This window comes from Poeciliopsis prolifica, unplaced genomic scaffold (genome assembly GCF_027474105.1).
Source record: "Poeciliopsis prolifica strain line A6 unplaced genomic scaffold, Auburn_PproV2 SCAFFOLD002, whole genome shotgun sequence".
NCBI classification, from domain to species: domain Eukaryota; kingdom Metazoa; phylum Chordata; class Actinopteri; order Cyprinodontiformes; family Poeciliidae; genus Poeciliopsis; species Poeciliopsis prolifica.
In genome coordinates this window covers 12,108,035-12,122,108 of record NW_026562377.1, presented here as the reverse complement: position 1 = coordinate 12,122,108, position 14,074 = coordinate 12,108,035, and the positions used below count along the sequence as shown (strand labels likewise).

The 14,074-nt window shown below is 35.5% G+C and overlaps 2 protein-coding genes across 7 annotated transcripts in view; both read left to right on the top strand.

Moving 5' to 3' along the window:
- atp13a3 (ATPase 13A3) overlaps positions 1-3,461 on the top strand; it is a 30,181-nt gene extending 26,720 nt beyond the window's left edge. For both annotated transcript variants that reach the window (XM_055046071.1, XM_055046064.1), the window contains one exon: positions 395-3,461. In XM_055046071.1, the coding sequence (XP_054902046.1) occupies positions 395-589 (195 nt within the window). In that variant the 3' untranslated portion in view covers positions 590-3,461. The remainder of the gene's footprint in view (positions 1-394) is intronic.
- Positions 3,462-6,689: 3,228 nt separating this feature from the next.
- opa1 (OPA1 mitochondrial dynamin like GTPase) overlaps positions 6,690-14,074 on the top strand; it is a 30,484-nt gene continuing 23,099 nt past the window's right edge. The window contains exons 1-7 of one of the 5 annotated variants that reach the window (XM_055046021.1): positions 6,690-6,903; positions 8,223-8,547; positions 8,703-8,799; positions 8,910-9,017; positions 9,901-9,951; positions 10,920-11,002; positions 13,023-13,166. In XM_055046021.1, the coding sequence (XP_054901996.1) occupies positions 6,875-6,903; positions 8,223-8,547; positions 8,703-8,799; positions 8,910-9,017; positions 9,901-9,951; positions 10,920-11,002; positions 13,023-13,166 (837 nt within the window). In that variant the 5' untranslated portion in view covers positions 6,690-6,874. Of the gene's footprint in view, positions 6,904-8,222; positions 8,548-8,702; positions 8,800-8,909; positions 9,018-9,900; positions 9,952-10,919; positions 11,003-13,019; positions 13,167-14,074 lie in introns of all 5 variants that reach the window. The other 4 variants (XM_055046011.1, XM_055046029.1, XM_055046039.1 and 1 more) reach the window with 4 other exon arrangements.

Below are 14,074 nucleotides of genomic sequence, written 5' to 3'. Positions count from 1 at the left end.
AAAAAAGCCTGACCCTTATTTGTCATTATAGAGCTAGTGAAAAGACTTTTTGTTTGTATCTTTGAAGTGTGTCTTTGTGGCCATCTTTAAAGATCTTTGTTCAGTCTCCATGAGCTTGTTTTAAGGAGTTTGCACAGTCTTTTCAACTGTTGACAACCAGTTCCTTAAAGTTAATATTTGAAAAACATGCATGTATGGATTTTACCTGTTTATCACAGAACTGGATCCCTGAGTTTGATGTTTTGCATGCAATAAATATAGCAAGCTACAAACACCTGATCCAGAGTTTTAGATCAACTAAACATATATTAATGCCGTTATCTTTTTCTTCTTCTTTTCCTTTTAATGCATCTGTTTTTTTTTTTGTATTTTTTTACAACCTGGGGATTTCTAGGGGGTGATTGACATGCAGGCATTCAAGTGTCTGTTCAGGTTGTGTCCACGCAAGACGACGCCCAAGGCTCGATACATGCATCTTGCCCAGGAACTGAGTTTGGACCCAGACTGGCCCCCAAAGCCGACCACCACCACAGAGGCCAAGCCCCACCCTGAAAACGGCTCTGTCTATGATATCATAATCCACTCCTAGCATTGCCACATTCCCAAACTCTATGGAGTCCCCAGCTCTCTCACAGGAAACTTGCATATGAGGAATACTAAGGGAAGTGCCTATTCTCATTCTCTCAATCATCTTTACTCTTCATGCAAAAACTCCATAATTTATCACAAATACCAAAACAAGTACCTTCGCAACTTTCAGACTACTCCTGCTTTCTCCATCTCACTCCATATTGATGCTCTCAGGTCTCATTATTATTTGACATTTCTGTAAAAGCATTATTGCTCTTTTACTCATATGCCATTCCTTATGTCTGTTTATAAAAGCAGAGGAGCATCCAACAAACACTTGCAATCAAAGTGAAAGTTGTGTGGTGACACCTTGTGGTATAAGTTGAACATCCTGTCAGTTTGAGGAAAACCATGTGAAAGGTCACTTCAAAAATGTGTATTCACTCGCAAATATAAAACATGTTTTATAAGATTGTTATAAACGTCAGGTTCTATTTTACACCTTAATAATCGATACGTGATTGACAGAAACTGTGAAAACCTTTAAAAGTACAAATAAACTGAGTGAAGCTGTTCAGTGTAGGATTGACAACATTTTGCCCTAGGAGCGAAGCTTTCAGATTTATCCTTTTCTGAATAAAAATATTGATTTTATAAAAAAAAAAAAAGGTTGGAGGTGAAATGTTTGGAGGATAGAAGAAAAGAAATGCACTTTAAAAGATTAAGGTAATGGATGAAAATATTGATTGACTTGATATAAAATGGTTCATCTCTTTTTAGAAAATGTACTAAAGTAATTTGATTATTATGGGCTCTGATTACTGCTGTGTAACAGTCATCAACAACTACTATATTAAAAATGAGGAATTATTTTATTTGGCTGAATATTTCCTTTTGTGCAAGTGTACATCTTGGCAGTATGTCTTTATACTGTAGAAATGCCTGCTTGTTTCTCATTACGTACTAACACATTTAAATATATTATAAGCAATTTGTAGGGAGCACTGCAGAATTATGCTCAGAAAACACTTGTGAAATGGAAATGGGGATTGTGGCTTTATTTGCTTCTTATAGGGCCTTCAGTGGTGAGGGATTACATTGTTAAATCGAAAATGAATTATTCAAATATGTCACCATTCACAGGCAAATAGAATTTCTAGCACTAGACGATTAATTGTTCAGAACTGGTATTACCACAAAGAAATAATCAACCAAATACAAATTTCCTTAATTTTTTGCTTGTTCTTTTTACTACTAGAACTTCCATTCTGCAGTGCTTGAGCACCACTTGTTGGTTCTTAAGTATAGCGTATATACCAATTGAAAAAAGCTCCAATTGAGACAGCCAATGTAGCCTAATATTGGCTGACTATGATCACCTGCAAACTTCTCAATGTAGCCCGAAGATACATGTATATTCAAAAATACATACTAACTAATTTATGCATTAGCTTAGGGGCATGTTTAGTTGTTATTGGAATGAGGTAAAGAAAAAGTACTATCACATTACAGCAAGTGATTTGTTTATGCATAATGATCTCCTTCTAGACCAGCATAAAGCCTGTACTCTTTAGCTATTTGCAAAAATAGTTTTTTTTTTCTGTCTTTAAAAAGCAGAGTGTTTAGATTTAGAAAGGTTTTAAAATGGCACAACTTGTTTGAGGAAAGAAAATAGTTTGAGCTGACGAAGCTGAATTATGAACTGTATACTTGGTCTCAAAGGCCTACTAATTTTGTGTGAGCACAAAGTAAATTTAAATCACTTGAAGAATGAAAAAAATGCTTTTTGTTTTAAGAAAATGACCTACTCTCTAAACTGAACGACATTATCTTGAACTATTGCAGATAAATAACAGGATTGCCTTTGTGTGGCATGTTTCTCAGATGTCTCTAAAAACGGTTTCAAACTGCTTGAGTGTTTCGGCTCATTCTTGTGGCATGGTGTCTGCTGTAATTGTTCATGTTTATTTGTAGGAGTTTAACTCTGAGCAATGAAAACATGGGAGTTAAAGAGTTTTTATTTATTATATGTCCATATTGGCCACCTTCTGTCCACGAAATTCAATAATTGAACAAGAAATTATTGAATTTCTTGTTCACAAACTGCTATAGCTTCTCAGCATTTTCTGTAGATTTTGGAAGCATCTTTAAACCAATAGCTGAATCCTTGTAAACTCTGACAGCCGTAACATTAATGCTTGTCATTTCTTATACTTTTAATGCAAAAATGTTGACTTTGTGTGCTTCTGACACACAACAGATTACCCTTTAACTAAACCTTTATGAAAAGCATGCCAGTTTCAACATTTCCTCCATCAGTTTAGTATGCAGTGATCTCTTTGCAGACTGGAATGGTGCTTGCTTGTTTGTGAAAATGCTCTTCAGCATTCAGAGACCTGCATGAAGCCAGCTGCCTGACAGTTGTGATGCTATGCATTTAACTTCTAGCATGTGGCATAACTATAGGAATTAAGAAACATTAATACCTTACATTGAATATTAGAGACGTAAATAATAATACAGAAGTCCCAGAAACAGCATGCATCTGGTTGGCTGTTGTAAACTGTTAACCAAAAGCATGAGACTAGTTGACTTAAAGCTTCCTGCATCTTTGGATACGTTCCTGAAATCAGAAGTACGGCTTTTTGAAGCAACATTTCTTCCTGTGGAAGATTGATTACAGTTGAAATTAGTGAATAGGGTAAAGAATTGTGTGTCTCTTCTGTGTGCTGCTCCTGTTTTTTTTCTTCTCCCCTAAAAAATTATTTATGAATGATGATGCCTGATTAAATGGTTCCCTCCATGTCCATCACATATCCTCCATGCATAGAGTTAAGGGCTATATGTTGGGTTCAGTGCTCTTTATTAAACATGTAAAATAAAATAAAAAACAGCAGTAGGAGCTTAGATGTGAGCATTTTGTGATTGAAATACATATTTATATTTTATTTTGAACATTTTGAAATAGTTTGAAATAAAAATGGATCTACTGCCACAATGACATGCTCAAATCAGAAGATTACTCATACCCAATGCTTTTTTGAATCTATATAGAGTATTTATTGTGACCAGGTATTGGCCACTGACATTTCTAAGAGTCCATGATTTAGAAAATTCATTATTTTTCTAAGACTGAATGTAGTTGAGAACAAAATGTAATGCAATGCAAAACCACAATTACTGATTTTTATTTCCAAAGATATTTCTTCATGTTTACTGTTGCTTAAATTTGAAAAAGAGTGAATGAAAGAGATGAAAAGTTTGATTTTTAACCAGTGGTCAGGTGTTTCAAATGAGATGTGATGGAGCACATCAAGTAAATATTAAGTGGTTAAAATAATACAAGGTTTTGTTTGTGTATATATTGATGTACATTTCTCTCATCTGTGGAAGAGTTTAAATATTTAATTATAAAGATATATAGATTTTGAATTATAAAAGGGCTGGTGTGTTTTATTTTTTGCTTTATTTTCTACTTTTTGGTACTGTCACAATCAGTTGTCAATCTTTGATTTTTTAAATTTTTTTTTCTAGACTGTTTTGTGTTTTAACTTGTGTAATGTAACCATACTATCTGTGTTCTCTAATTGGGCATCAAACCTGGGCATTTCCTTCAGTCTGGTGAGAATACTTGGATAAACAAATTGCAGCCAGTGTCTGTTTTTGAGGTCTAGATTAAATAAATCAAACCTGAATAATTCGCTCATGCAGGTTCCAAATATCTGAAGAGATTTTTGTCTAGTTTCCCCTTTTCTTTATCTTGAAGTTTTCTAACTATTAAAAAGAAAAAAAGCTAACCAGAAGGGAATTCAACCCGCTTCATATTTCCAGTTTAATCATCCAAGGTGTGTCTTAACATTTTCTCTGAACTGTTTTAAGAAAACACATTATTTTGCTTCCATGTGAAATGTAGCTGGCAAATAAAATGTCCATTGCTGTTTATCATCTTGTTGCATCACACTGCTGCTAGGAGCAAAATAATTCACTCATCTGTGTCATATCTGCACCATTTATTTAGAAAATAAATAAATGTGTAAATACTACTTTTGCTTTTTTCTACTGTGTAGTTTTTGTTTTTAATTCAACTAACCTGCAACAGAGACATCTGAACACCTTCACTTTATGGTTCATATTTAAATAATGTTAAAACATATTTTCTCCTGGCATTCACATAGAGTCTAGGAGTGGATGAATAACTTGTATGTTAGAAATGAATAAATTGGACTTAATGCTTCACCCTGAAAAATGCTGTTAATTATATCTTTAACCAGTCTGTCTACAACTTAGTTCATACTTTCTTTTCTGTTCTCATTGTTTTCAGCTTCCTCACCTCGGATATATGTATTTTTTTATTGGCAGAGATGTGTAATATTTTGACAATTTTCTATTTTATAATTTATTTGTATTTATTTAGATTTTTTTTCCTCTGAAGATTGTGCTATAGCTTTATGTTGATTTGTTTTTCTTTACAATAAATGTTCTTTAAGCAACTTTTTTCCCATCAGTTTTTAATGTAATGTATTTATGAGATAGTTGTGCAGAAACATATATTTTTTGTATATGGAAATGTATATATAAATTTCTAGTTCACAAGTGTCCGCTTGACCTGTTTTAAATACAATTGGCCTCAAGAAACTGACAGTTGGGAGAAAAAAAAACTTGCTCCACGACTCATTCAGTACTGTTTTATGTCAGGGAGGGGAAAAAAAAGATTAGACAACGTTATTGGCAGATAAAGTGTTGTTGATAACAGGTAAGCAAAGTTGCAACGAGCCGGTAGTACTTCGTTGGAAAAAAGATAAATAAATGAAGGAAGGCATCAATAGCTGCATCGGTGGCATCATCTGTCTATTGGGGGAATATCTCAGTGTTTTCATTCTGTAAGCAGAAATCACAACATAAATAAAAGCTTGAAATAGTAGTCTGTTTAATAGTCTAAAGTGTTTCCCTCGAGTTACTGAAAGTTTTCAATAATATTCTAATTTGAGACACATCTGTACGTCCTTCAGAAACAATTTCATAAAAGCATAACTGGTTCAGGGCCCTTCACCATTCTTTCTGTATCCTAATCAAAACGCGAAAGTTTAGACTTTTTGAAAACAGACTCAGAAAAGCCACAGATTTATTGAATGAGTATAGAAGAAATATCAGCCATATAATTTATGAAACTTGGGTCAGTGGCAGCCAAGAGTCAAATCAAACACCCCTAACTTGGTCTTAACATTAGAAGCACCCCACATTTTTTTCACCGATTAATATTTTTCTCGGATACAAGTTTGCTATTGATAAGCAAGACTTTCATCACCAAATATACTGTTGGATAATTTGGTGTCTGTAACAGGTCTTGGGAAACAGTTTAGACTTCCCCTGTTACTTAATGCAATAAGTGTCAACTTCTTCCTATAGAAAGTTGATGAAACTAACTTGCAACTACCAACACATTTACATGACAAGTTTGTGCTTCTGTTGGTTCTTAGCCTTCCATGCAATGTAGGTTGTCCTTAACAATCTGAAGTGCACCTGTTTATTCAAATTACCACTATCGGTTGTGTTATCAGTTTTTTACATTTAAATGTATAGTTTCAGAAAATGTTTTGCTCTTGCAAGTTTAACCAAAACCTCTTTGGTTAGCACAGCAGTTGTCCTTGCATCAGAAGTTTTGACATTAAAACCCATATAGTTTTAACAAACTTTAAATAATAACCAATTGACTTCATAGTTCAACAGATGGGAGTGCACACTAAAAATGTACTAATAGGTTTTTTGTGGGATGTTTGTGCCAATGAAAACATCCAGTTAATATCAAAAGTAATTTAATTCAAAAAGTGAAACCTGAATAAAATCATCACACACTACGATGTAGGTATTTTAATAAAGGTAGATATCTTGGAGAAATTGGCTTCAATAACAAAGATGAGACTTGTGTAGGAGGAGGACTTTTTTTGGAGGTGTAGATTGAATTTAAGTGATTTTTTTTCCTCCCTCAAGAAGTCAAGATTAAAGTCAGATTTTTTTTTTTTTTTTTTTTTTCAGAGGCCCTTCTGTTCTTCAATTTGTTATAGCTTTTATAAGATAAACACCTTAATACACCGGAACTATAGGACAACGGTGTCTGTCAGTGCACATTTGGAGGTAGTACCACTTACCGGAAGTGGAACTATCACACTGCTTGTGTCCTTGTTCGCTAACGGGATTGTGAGTTGCCATTAGAGGCAGGCAAATATGTCCTGATTGGAAAGATGTACTGAGCTGTGACGGGAGATAAAATCTGACAAAGCTACATTCACCTGTTCTTAGCAGCGCCATGTTGCGTGTCGGGAGCTCAGCTGCCTGGTGAGTCCAGTATTACTGAAGATAACGGCAGCACAAGCTAGCTTGGGTGAAATGAAGGAGGGGGTCCTCTGACAGCTGATGGTATTATAGTTAGCTCTGTTTTGAGACTGGTAACTAAAATCCTGGTTTAAATAGATGTAAGCCTGAAATCCCACGGATTTACCGGCTGTGTATTATGCTAAATGTGCTTTAAACCGAATTTCCATCTGGTTCTGTTGGTGCTGAGTTTATTTAACTGCTAGCCGACTGTAAGCAGCTAACACGAGTGGTTGGTGAGTGTATTTTTGTTTAATCTGACTTTAATAATCTACTGTTCCTTCATACCAAACTGACCTGTTCATGCACCTATTCAGTATACACTAGTATGACTTGTATACATTGTTTCTTTCCTTACTGTAGCTTAGTGTTACAGTTGTTTACTCTAACAATAGTGAGTAGCTAAGTGTAATTGTATGTTTCTGGCGTTGTACGGTTTATGATAATGTATAGTGTATATTAGGCATCAGAACCTTTTACCAAATGCTTTTCCGATTAATCGTTTATTCTTGTAATTCTCGCCGATCTATTCTTATAATAATTCTCTTTTTTCATAATCGGTATGCTCAGTTGTAAGGATTTTATGTTGGAACAAATTATTTCACCTGAAACAACTGAGAGTTTGAGATGTACTGTACGAAAACAGCATCAACAAATCAACTATGAAGCTACCCATAACTACACTTTAACTATAATAATAAAATGTAGAAAATTTCTTACTGAGAGAATCTGCAAAATTTAACTAAAAATAAGAACCAACTATTAATGTCTAAATGATTTTATGCAATGCACAGAAATCAACAAAAAAGCAAAACCAACAGCATTATTGGGGTTGAATAAGGTAGCCGGTAAGGAATAAATCAGCCAACACCAAACTCCTCTGACTGTAAAACAGTGCAACAGCAGTAATGAACATATTGACAGAGCTGGATCCTATTCTATTTTACACTTCCTCATCTTCCTCACTCCAGTTTCAGAATATGATGACATGGATTGACTTGACAATCATGGGCCTATTTGTTGCTGCGTCTTGCATTATTTTTTATCGTTGTAACAATTTTCAACTTAGTTGTTAGATTTTCTTTGCACTGCAGACTAATACACAAATGGTACAACTTGTAATTCCTTTTATGTTGTTTAGTAAGAAGATAAATCAAAAGTTGTCTTTACAGTTGGTGCAGATGGTCAGAACAAAAGCTCCAAAATTATAGAATCATAAAATGGAAACAAATGCTGCTTGTTTCTTTTTTAGTTTTTATTGCCATATTCCTCTGTTATTTCAGCGTGGCTTGTAGGAGCCTCGTCTCAAACAATATGGGGGTGAAATTCCGGATCCCACTGCAGAAGCTTCATCCCCTGTCTCGTGCCATTCACCATCGTTACTCTGGAAACAATAACCCTCACCGGACTCCTCATCGCACAGCAGCGCGATATTTTACCTCCATGTCCCGGTTGCCCATGCGGTCTATGAAGCCCCCTCCAGGGTCTGGTGGTCACAGGCACCAACAGCAGCGCAACTTCTGGGTGGCTCGCCTTGCAGCCCGGCTGCTGAGGCTCCGATACATCCTGTTGGGAACAGCAGTTGGAGGAGGTTACACAGCTAAGAAGGTCAGTGATATTTATTATCACTTACCGGTATGTTGTGTCAGAGTCCATTCTGTGGATAATGGATTAAAAATCCCTCTTTTCTGATTTTAATTCGGTGCATATTTGTAAACAGACTGCAGGTAATTTAAATAATTTTTTTTTTTTTTACTTCTTAGACCTATGAAGAGTGGAAAGACTTGCTGCCTGATTTCAGTGAGTATAACTGGGTCGTCCCTGACTTTGTGTGGGAATTGAGTGAACATATTGATCTCGGTAAGTTTAATTTTTTATTAGTAATCTTTGTGATTAAAATAGTAAATATCAATTCATTTGACGCGTCACATGTCGGATTTTCATACCTCACCAACATTTTTGCATTTAAGATAAACTGGCAAAAGCGTTACCAGAGATGGAAGAAATCGCTAAACTTCTGCCTGACTTTGAGAAGATTGGAGAGAACTTCACTTTCCTTAAAGGCCTTCTTTCCTCTAGTGAGTAAACTGAACATTTGGTGGATGCTGTAAAATAAGAAAATAAATTCAAGGTCACATATGGGATGAATCAGAATTTCTAGAGGAAGGTTACTTTCTATATTTTGGTTGATATTTTAATTTGATGTTTGATTTATCACCTAGCTTTGGGTACCTTCAAAGGAATATCTTGATCTACATTCGGTATTACAAACATGTTATTCAGCCTGTTTCCTGAATAACTTCCTCCCTGCTGTTTTTCTTACTAGAGTCTGTGTTTATGTACTGCTGCTGTGTTTGACAGACTGACATGAAATCATATAGTTCACTATTCATCCTCTCACTATGTTGAATTTTCTTTTGCGTTATTGCATGTTTGTAGTGTTGCAAAATTTTCTTTATCATTAAACTCCAGATTTTAGGTTTCAAATGCTTTTGCTCAAATTTACTGAGTCTCTGAAAAACATTGGGGAGTAGTTTTGATGTTTTTACAAAGACGTTAGTTTTGATGCATTTTTCAGAATGGGGAAATAAAAATATATTCTTGACCACCTAATTAGTGAGCTGAGCCTTTTTATGAGGGATATTATCTAACTGATTAGTGCTTCTTTAAGCTGATTAATCTTTCAACAGACTAATCAGTTCAGAAATACGTTGAATAATATACTTTATTAGTCGTAAACAAAAGTCAATCAAAGTTCAGATCCAGTTCAGAATTTAACTCTAACCAGTTTCTTAAGTGACTTTTTCCAACTAAAGCTTCTCCTCATTCACAGCTTTTCATTACTCATCATTATTGTGGTGTATTCCTGGTTTGACAACCATTCCTCTGCGTGTCTGCTTCATGATTTACATCTTGTGTTCTTCATTTCTCCTCTTCTCCTGTCCTCCACATTCTTCACAGGTGTGAGTTTGGGTAGTGAAGTCAAAGGAGTCTCTGGCCTGCTTCTTTTAGGTGTGTAAACCCCGTTTGCTAGTAGAACTGTCCGTACCCCTTTTGCTTTCTGTCACTTTTCAATGACATCACACTGGACTGTGATTATATTAATGTTTAGATTCAGCAGTGAGGAAAGTGGGTAACCATATTCCAAATGTGCAGAAGGAATTTGTTTCTTTCTTTAGTTCTCACAAAAGACTGTCTTATTCGTCTGGAGTTCTCCTCTTTTCTTACTCTTTTATTTGCCTCTCTGGCTGATTATTGTCCAACCTTTTTTTAGGTGTTTGCCTCCTTTGACTTCAAGCCCTCCTCTCACCTGGCCTATGTGGGTTTCTTTTAACTACATGCTCATTACTAACCCTTTCAGCAGTCTTCCTCTGTCTCTGGTTTCTGACTCAAATTATTTGAAAAGAATTGTTTTATTTTGAATTGTATATGACTCATTTATGAAGCCAGGGCAAGTTCCCTTGCGATTATTATCTCTTAATTGCTGTCATAGCTGTCAATGGCTTCATAAATGCATCGTATGTAATTTGCACAAATTTTACATTGTTAAATTTCAGTGTGAGTTTTTTAAAATTATTTTAAGCAAGTGTGATTTGAATAGTGTTGCACCACAAAACTAATATTAATCTAAAGTCAAATGATATTCATCTAAAAATGAACCCTAAATATAATTTTCAAGATTTCAGTTTTATTTCAGAGGAAACTTATTTAGGTATACAGATATTTTGTCTCTTTAATAAACTATTTAATCAGCAATAAACATATCATTTTTATCTTTAGGATATCTAGACTAACTAATGCATATTTTACCTTAGAAAATGTGTTTTTCTTGCCTACAAACTCAAGGATTTCAGCAAAATTTTTCAAACATTTAAACTTAATCACAAATTTGTGGGCTTTTTTAATCAAGCACCCCTTGAAGCCTTTTTGCATTATCATGTCTTCTGTTTTTTGTCACTACCTTTTTATGCGTGTTTTAGAAAATGCAGGTGATCCTGCTCTAAAAGCTACAGATTCTTCAACTGGAGCTGCACCTGACACCAGTGACAAGCAGTACAAAAAGGCAAGTGTTTAAAATCTGTTTCACACTTCACAGCTTTTATGCTCTCCCAATGCCAGCACAACTCTGTCATTTAAAGGGCCTATGTCATCATTCATATCATTATATTTGTCTTCAAGTTTATATCACATCCAATTTATTCATTTTTATGACTGAAGCGGGTCTGAGATCTAACGAACAAACATCGTTGTTGCCAATTAGTAGCTTCATATTATACATATCCCACTTCCAGGCAACAAGTAATCATGTGAGCACCTTCCTATTTTAGCAGCTGTGGGTAAGAAGACTATTATATCAGAAAAGGAAGTTTTAAATTTACTTACCCTTTTAGAAACCAATAGTGTGATTTTTATTTTTTTTTTATTTTTTATCTTTTCAAAATTTGTGGCCTTCGTGGCTCTGAAATATGATGATATAGTCCCTTTAACTTCTGTTTGCAGTCTGTCACCATTTCAACCATAGTTCAATCAAATGGCCATCAATGACACATAAATATACATTATTGAAAAAGTAATATATAATAATACTTTCAGACATTGTGCTCAGAATATTGCACATTGAATTCAAAATGGGCCTCAAAAAGTAACATTTCTGCTTTCGGTTCATCCAGTTGATTTGATGCGATATCCTTTTTTATTTGGCACTTTCTAAAATATGACATTGTTTTCAGATTTTCCAGAAATTATACAACACTTATTCAGTGTAAACATGTACATAAATACACATGGCCAGAAACACTTGATGGAGACCATTATTCAACCAGAAGTCTGGGCCATAATTGATCTTCTGGCCCAGATTTAGATTTGGTATCAATCTCACTGAGAGCTGGAAAACACTCATAGGTTTCTTTACTATTGCCTATTCATCCCTACTTAGCTCTGATTGTGAATTAAAAAAAAAACAAAACTTCTTGGTAACTTAGTTGATTTTGATTACTCTTTTGAATTGTTTATTTGTCTCTGCAAAAAAATCAATATTTTTGTATGAATTCATTCCTCCTGTCTTCCTTCCAACCTTCTCACGTTTTGTTTTAGTGTCACTTTTTTCTATCCTTTTGTGTTTTTTCATAACTGTGCAAAGTTAAAACGACCTAAACATCTTTGAATTAGGAAAATGTGCGTTTTAACCCTCCCGTGGTCTTAGCGCGACGCTCAGGAGGAGCGCTGCAGATGACGGTCGGACAGCAGGAAAGCAGAGTGAGAGGGAGATTTTGCGTCAGACTCTCGTAAAGGCTTACACGGAGTTGGTGCGACCACATACAGAGTAAAAAACTGTTGAGGGTCACATGATCTCATCTCTTAAGACCGCAGGAGGGTTAATAAACCTTTCTGCTGGTTTCCCTCTTTGTACCTACCATCGGAGACTCCAACATGAACACAACTTTTATATGATATGCCTTACTCCGAATGCAAAAACTAGAGCTCTAAATGAGACCAACTCTGTGTTTCATGATGGGATCTTTGAAACTAGACAGATTCCACCTGTTTTTTTGTTTCATCTCAATAGATTTTAATGCTTGCTTTGTTGATTTAGTTTTCATTTTAAGCATTCACAGACCAGGTGAGTTAAAACAACTTTAACGTTTTGTTTTAAAACATAAAACATTTCAAAAGAATAGTCAGTTATGATGCTGTCCTTAATCTGCTATGGTGCATAAGGAGCACTAGTCACTGTTGCTGCCGCTTGCTGGAAGGCACTGATTGTGGTATTAGTTGCCTTTTCTGCCCTCAGTCTGGCAAAGTTTGTTTTGAACCGAGATAGACTTTGCTTTATTCACTGATGATGGTGGCAAGATTCTGAAAATGAAAGATTCTTATTGATTCTTTCAAACAAATCCTGACTGAATTCTGATTCTTCCACCTGAACAACACCAGTGCCAGCTGCCCCGGCTGGGTTTCCCGCAGTGGGATCCAAGCATTGGTCCACATGGCATGGATCAACCCAGTGGCCGGTTGTTGTTCTTGGGTTTTTATTATTTTCCTCCTCCTTCCTCTCTCTCACGTCTCTCTGGCGCACCCAGCAGGGTCTGCTCGGAGAGCTGATTTTTATTCAGCAGCAGATCCAGCGGCACGAGGAGGAGGTCCAGCGGGCCGCTGCAGCCAATAGTGCACGTACGTCACCCCAAGAGCGTGCTGCGAGCCACAACCCCTCAACACAGACACGCAAGGTGAAGGTCCCCCCCTCACTTTGATCCCAATCCCACCAACAACTCCCAAAAATGTCCAGCTAAAGGACAGAGGAGGGGCGATTTGATTCAAGTGAAGTGAAGTGAGAATAATTTGAGCTGGAGTCAAGTTTTGCATAAATTGGTTGCTTAAATGTAGAAACTTTCAACAGTGTTCATTTAAAGAAATAATAATAATTTCCATTGCTTTTATCATGCAAAACAAATTTAACTGGAAGGTTTTAATCCTAGCAGATTAGGTATTTATTTCATATCTCATAAAAAAAAAAAGATACTTTATCCTTTGTTAAATTTGTAGAAGTGATGACACAAACCTGGAGTGCCTTGCAAACATATTCATATCTTTAAACCTTTTCACATCACAACCATAATTTTCAAGTGCATTTTATTGGGATTATTTAAAAATGTGGCATTTATATGGTTTTAGTCTCTTTAACTAAAAGACTAAAAGAATGTAACTAATCTAGTTGTTGATTTTTGAACCCAAGAAATCAATTATTAGAGTCCTAACTTGATGTCGGTATAAACCCAGTGGTCCATTAAAGTCTGAATAAGTTTATCAGAGACCAAAGAACACAGCAGACAGGTCAGGGATCAAGATGTGGAGGTTTTTTAAAGCAAGATCTCAAACTAAGAACACAGAGCTCTGGAGCTGCTTTAGAGTTCACAGGTTCAGGTGGAAGAATCTGTGGACATGACATCAATTTGTTGTACGCTCCACAAATCTGACCTCTTTGGAAGAAGGTTGTTACCGATACATTGCAGCATTCTTTGTATGGTAGAAAACTAGAACTGCAAGCAAAAAAGGATTGAGCAAAATAGAAGACCATAAAGGTGAAAAACAAAAGCTGTAACAGTAAAGATAAGGCCAGAGCTACAATAGAATGTGT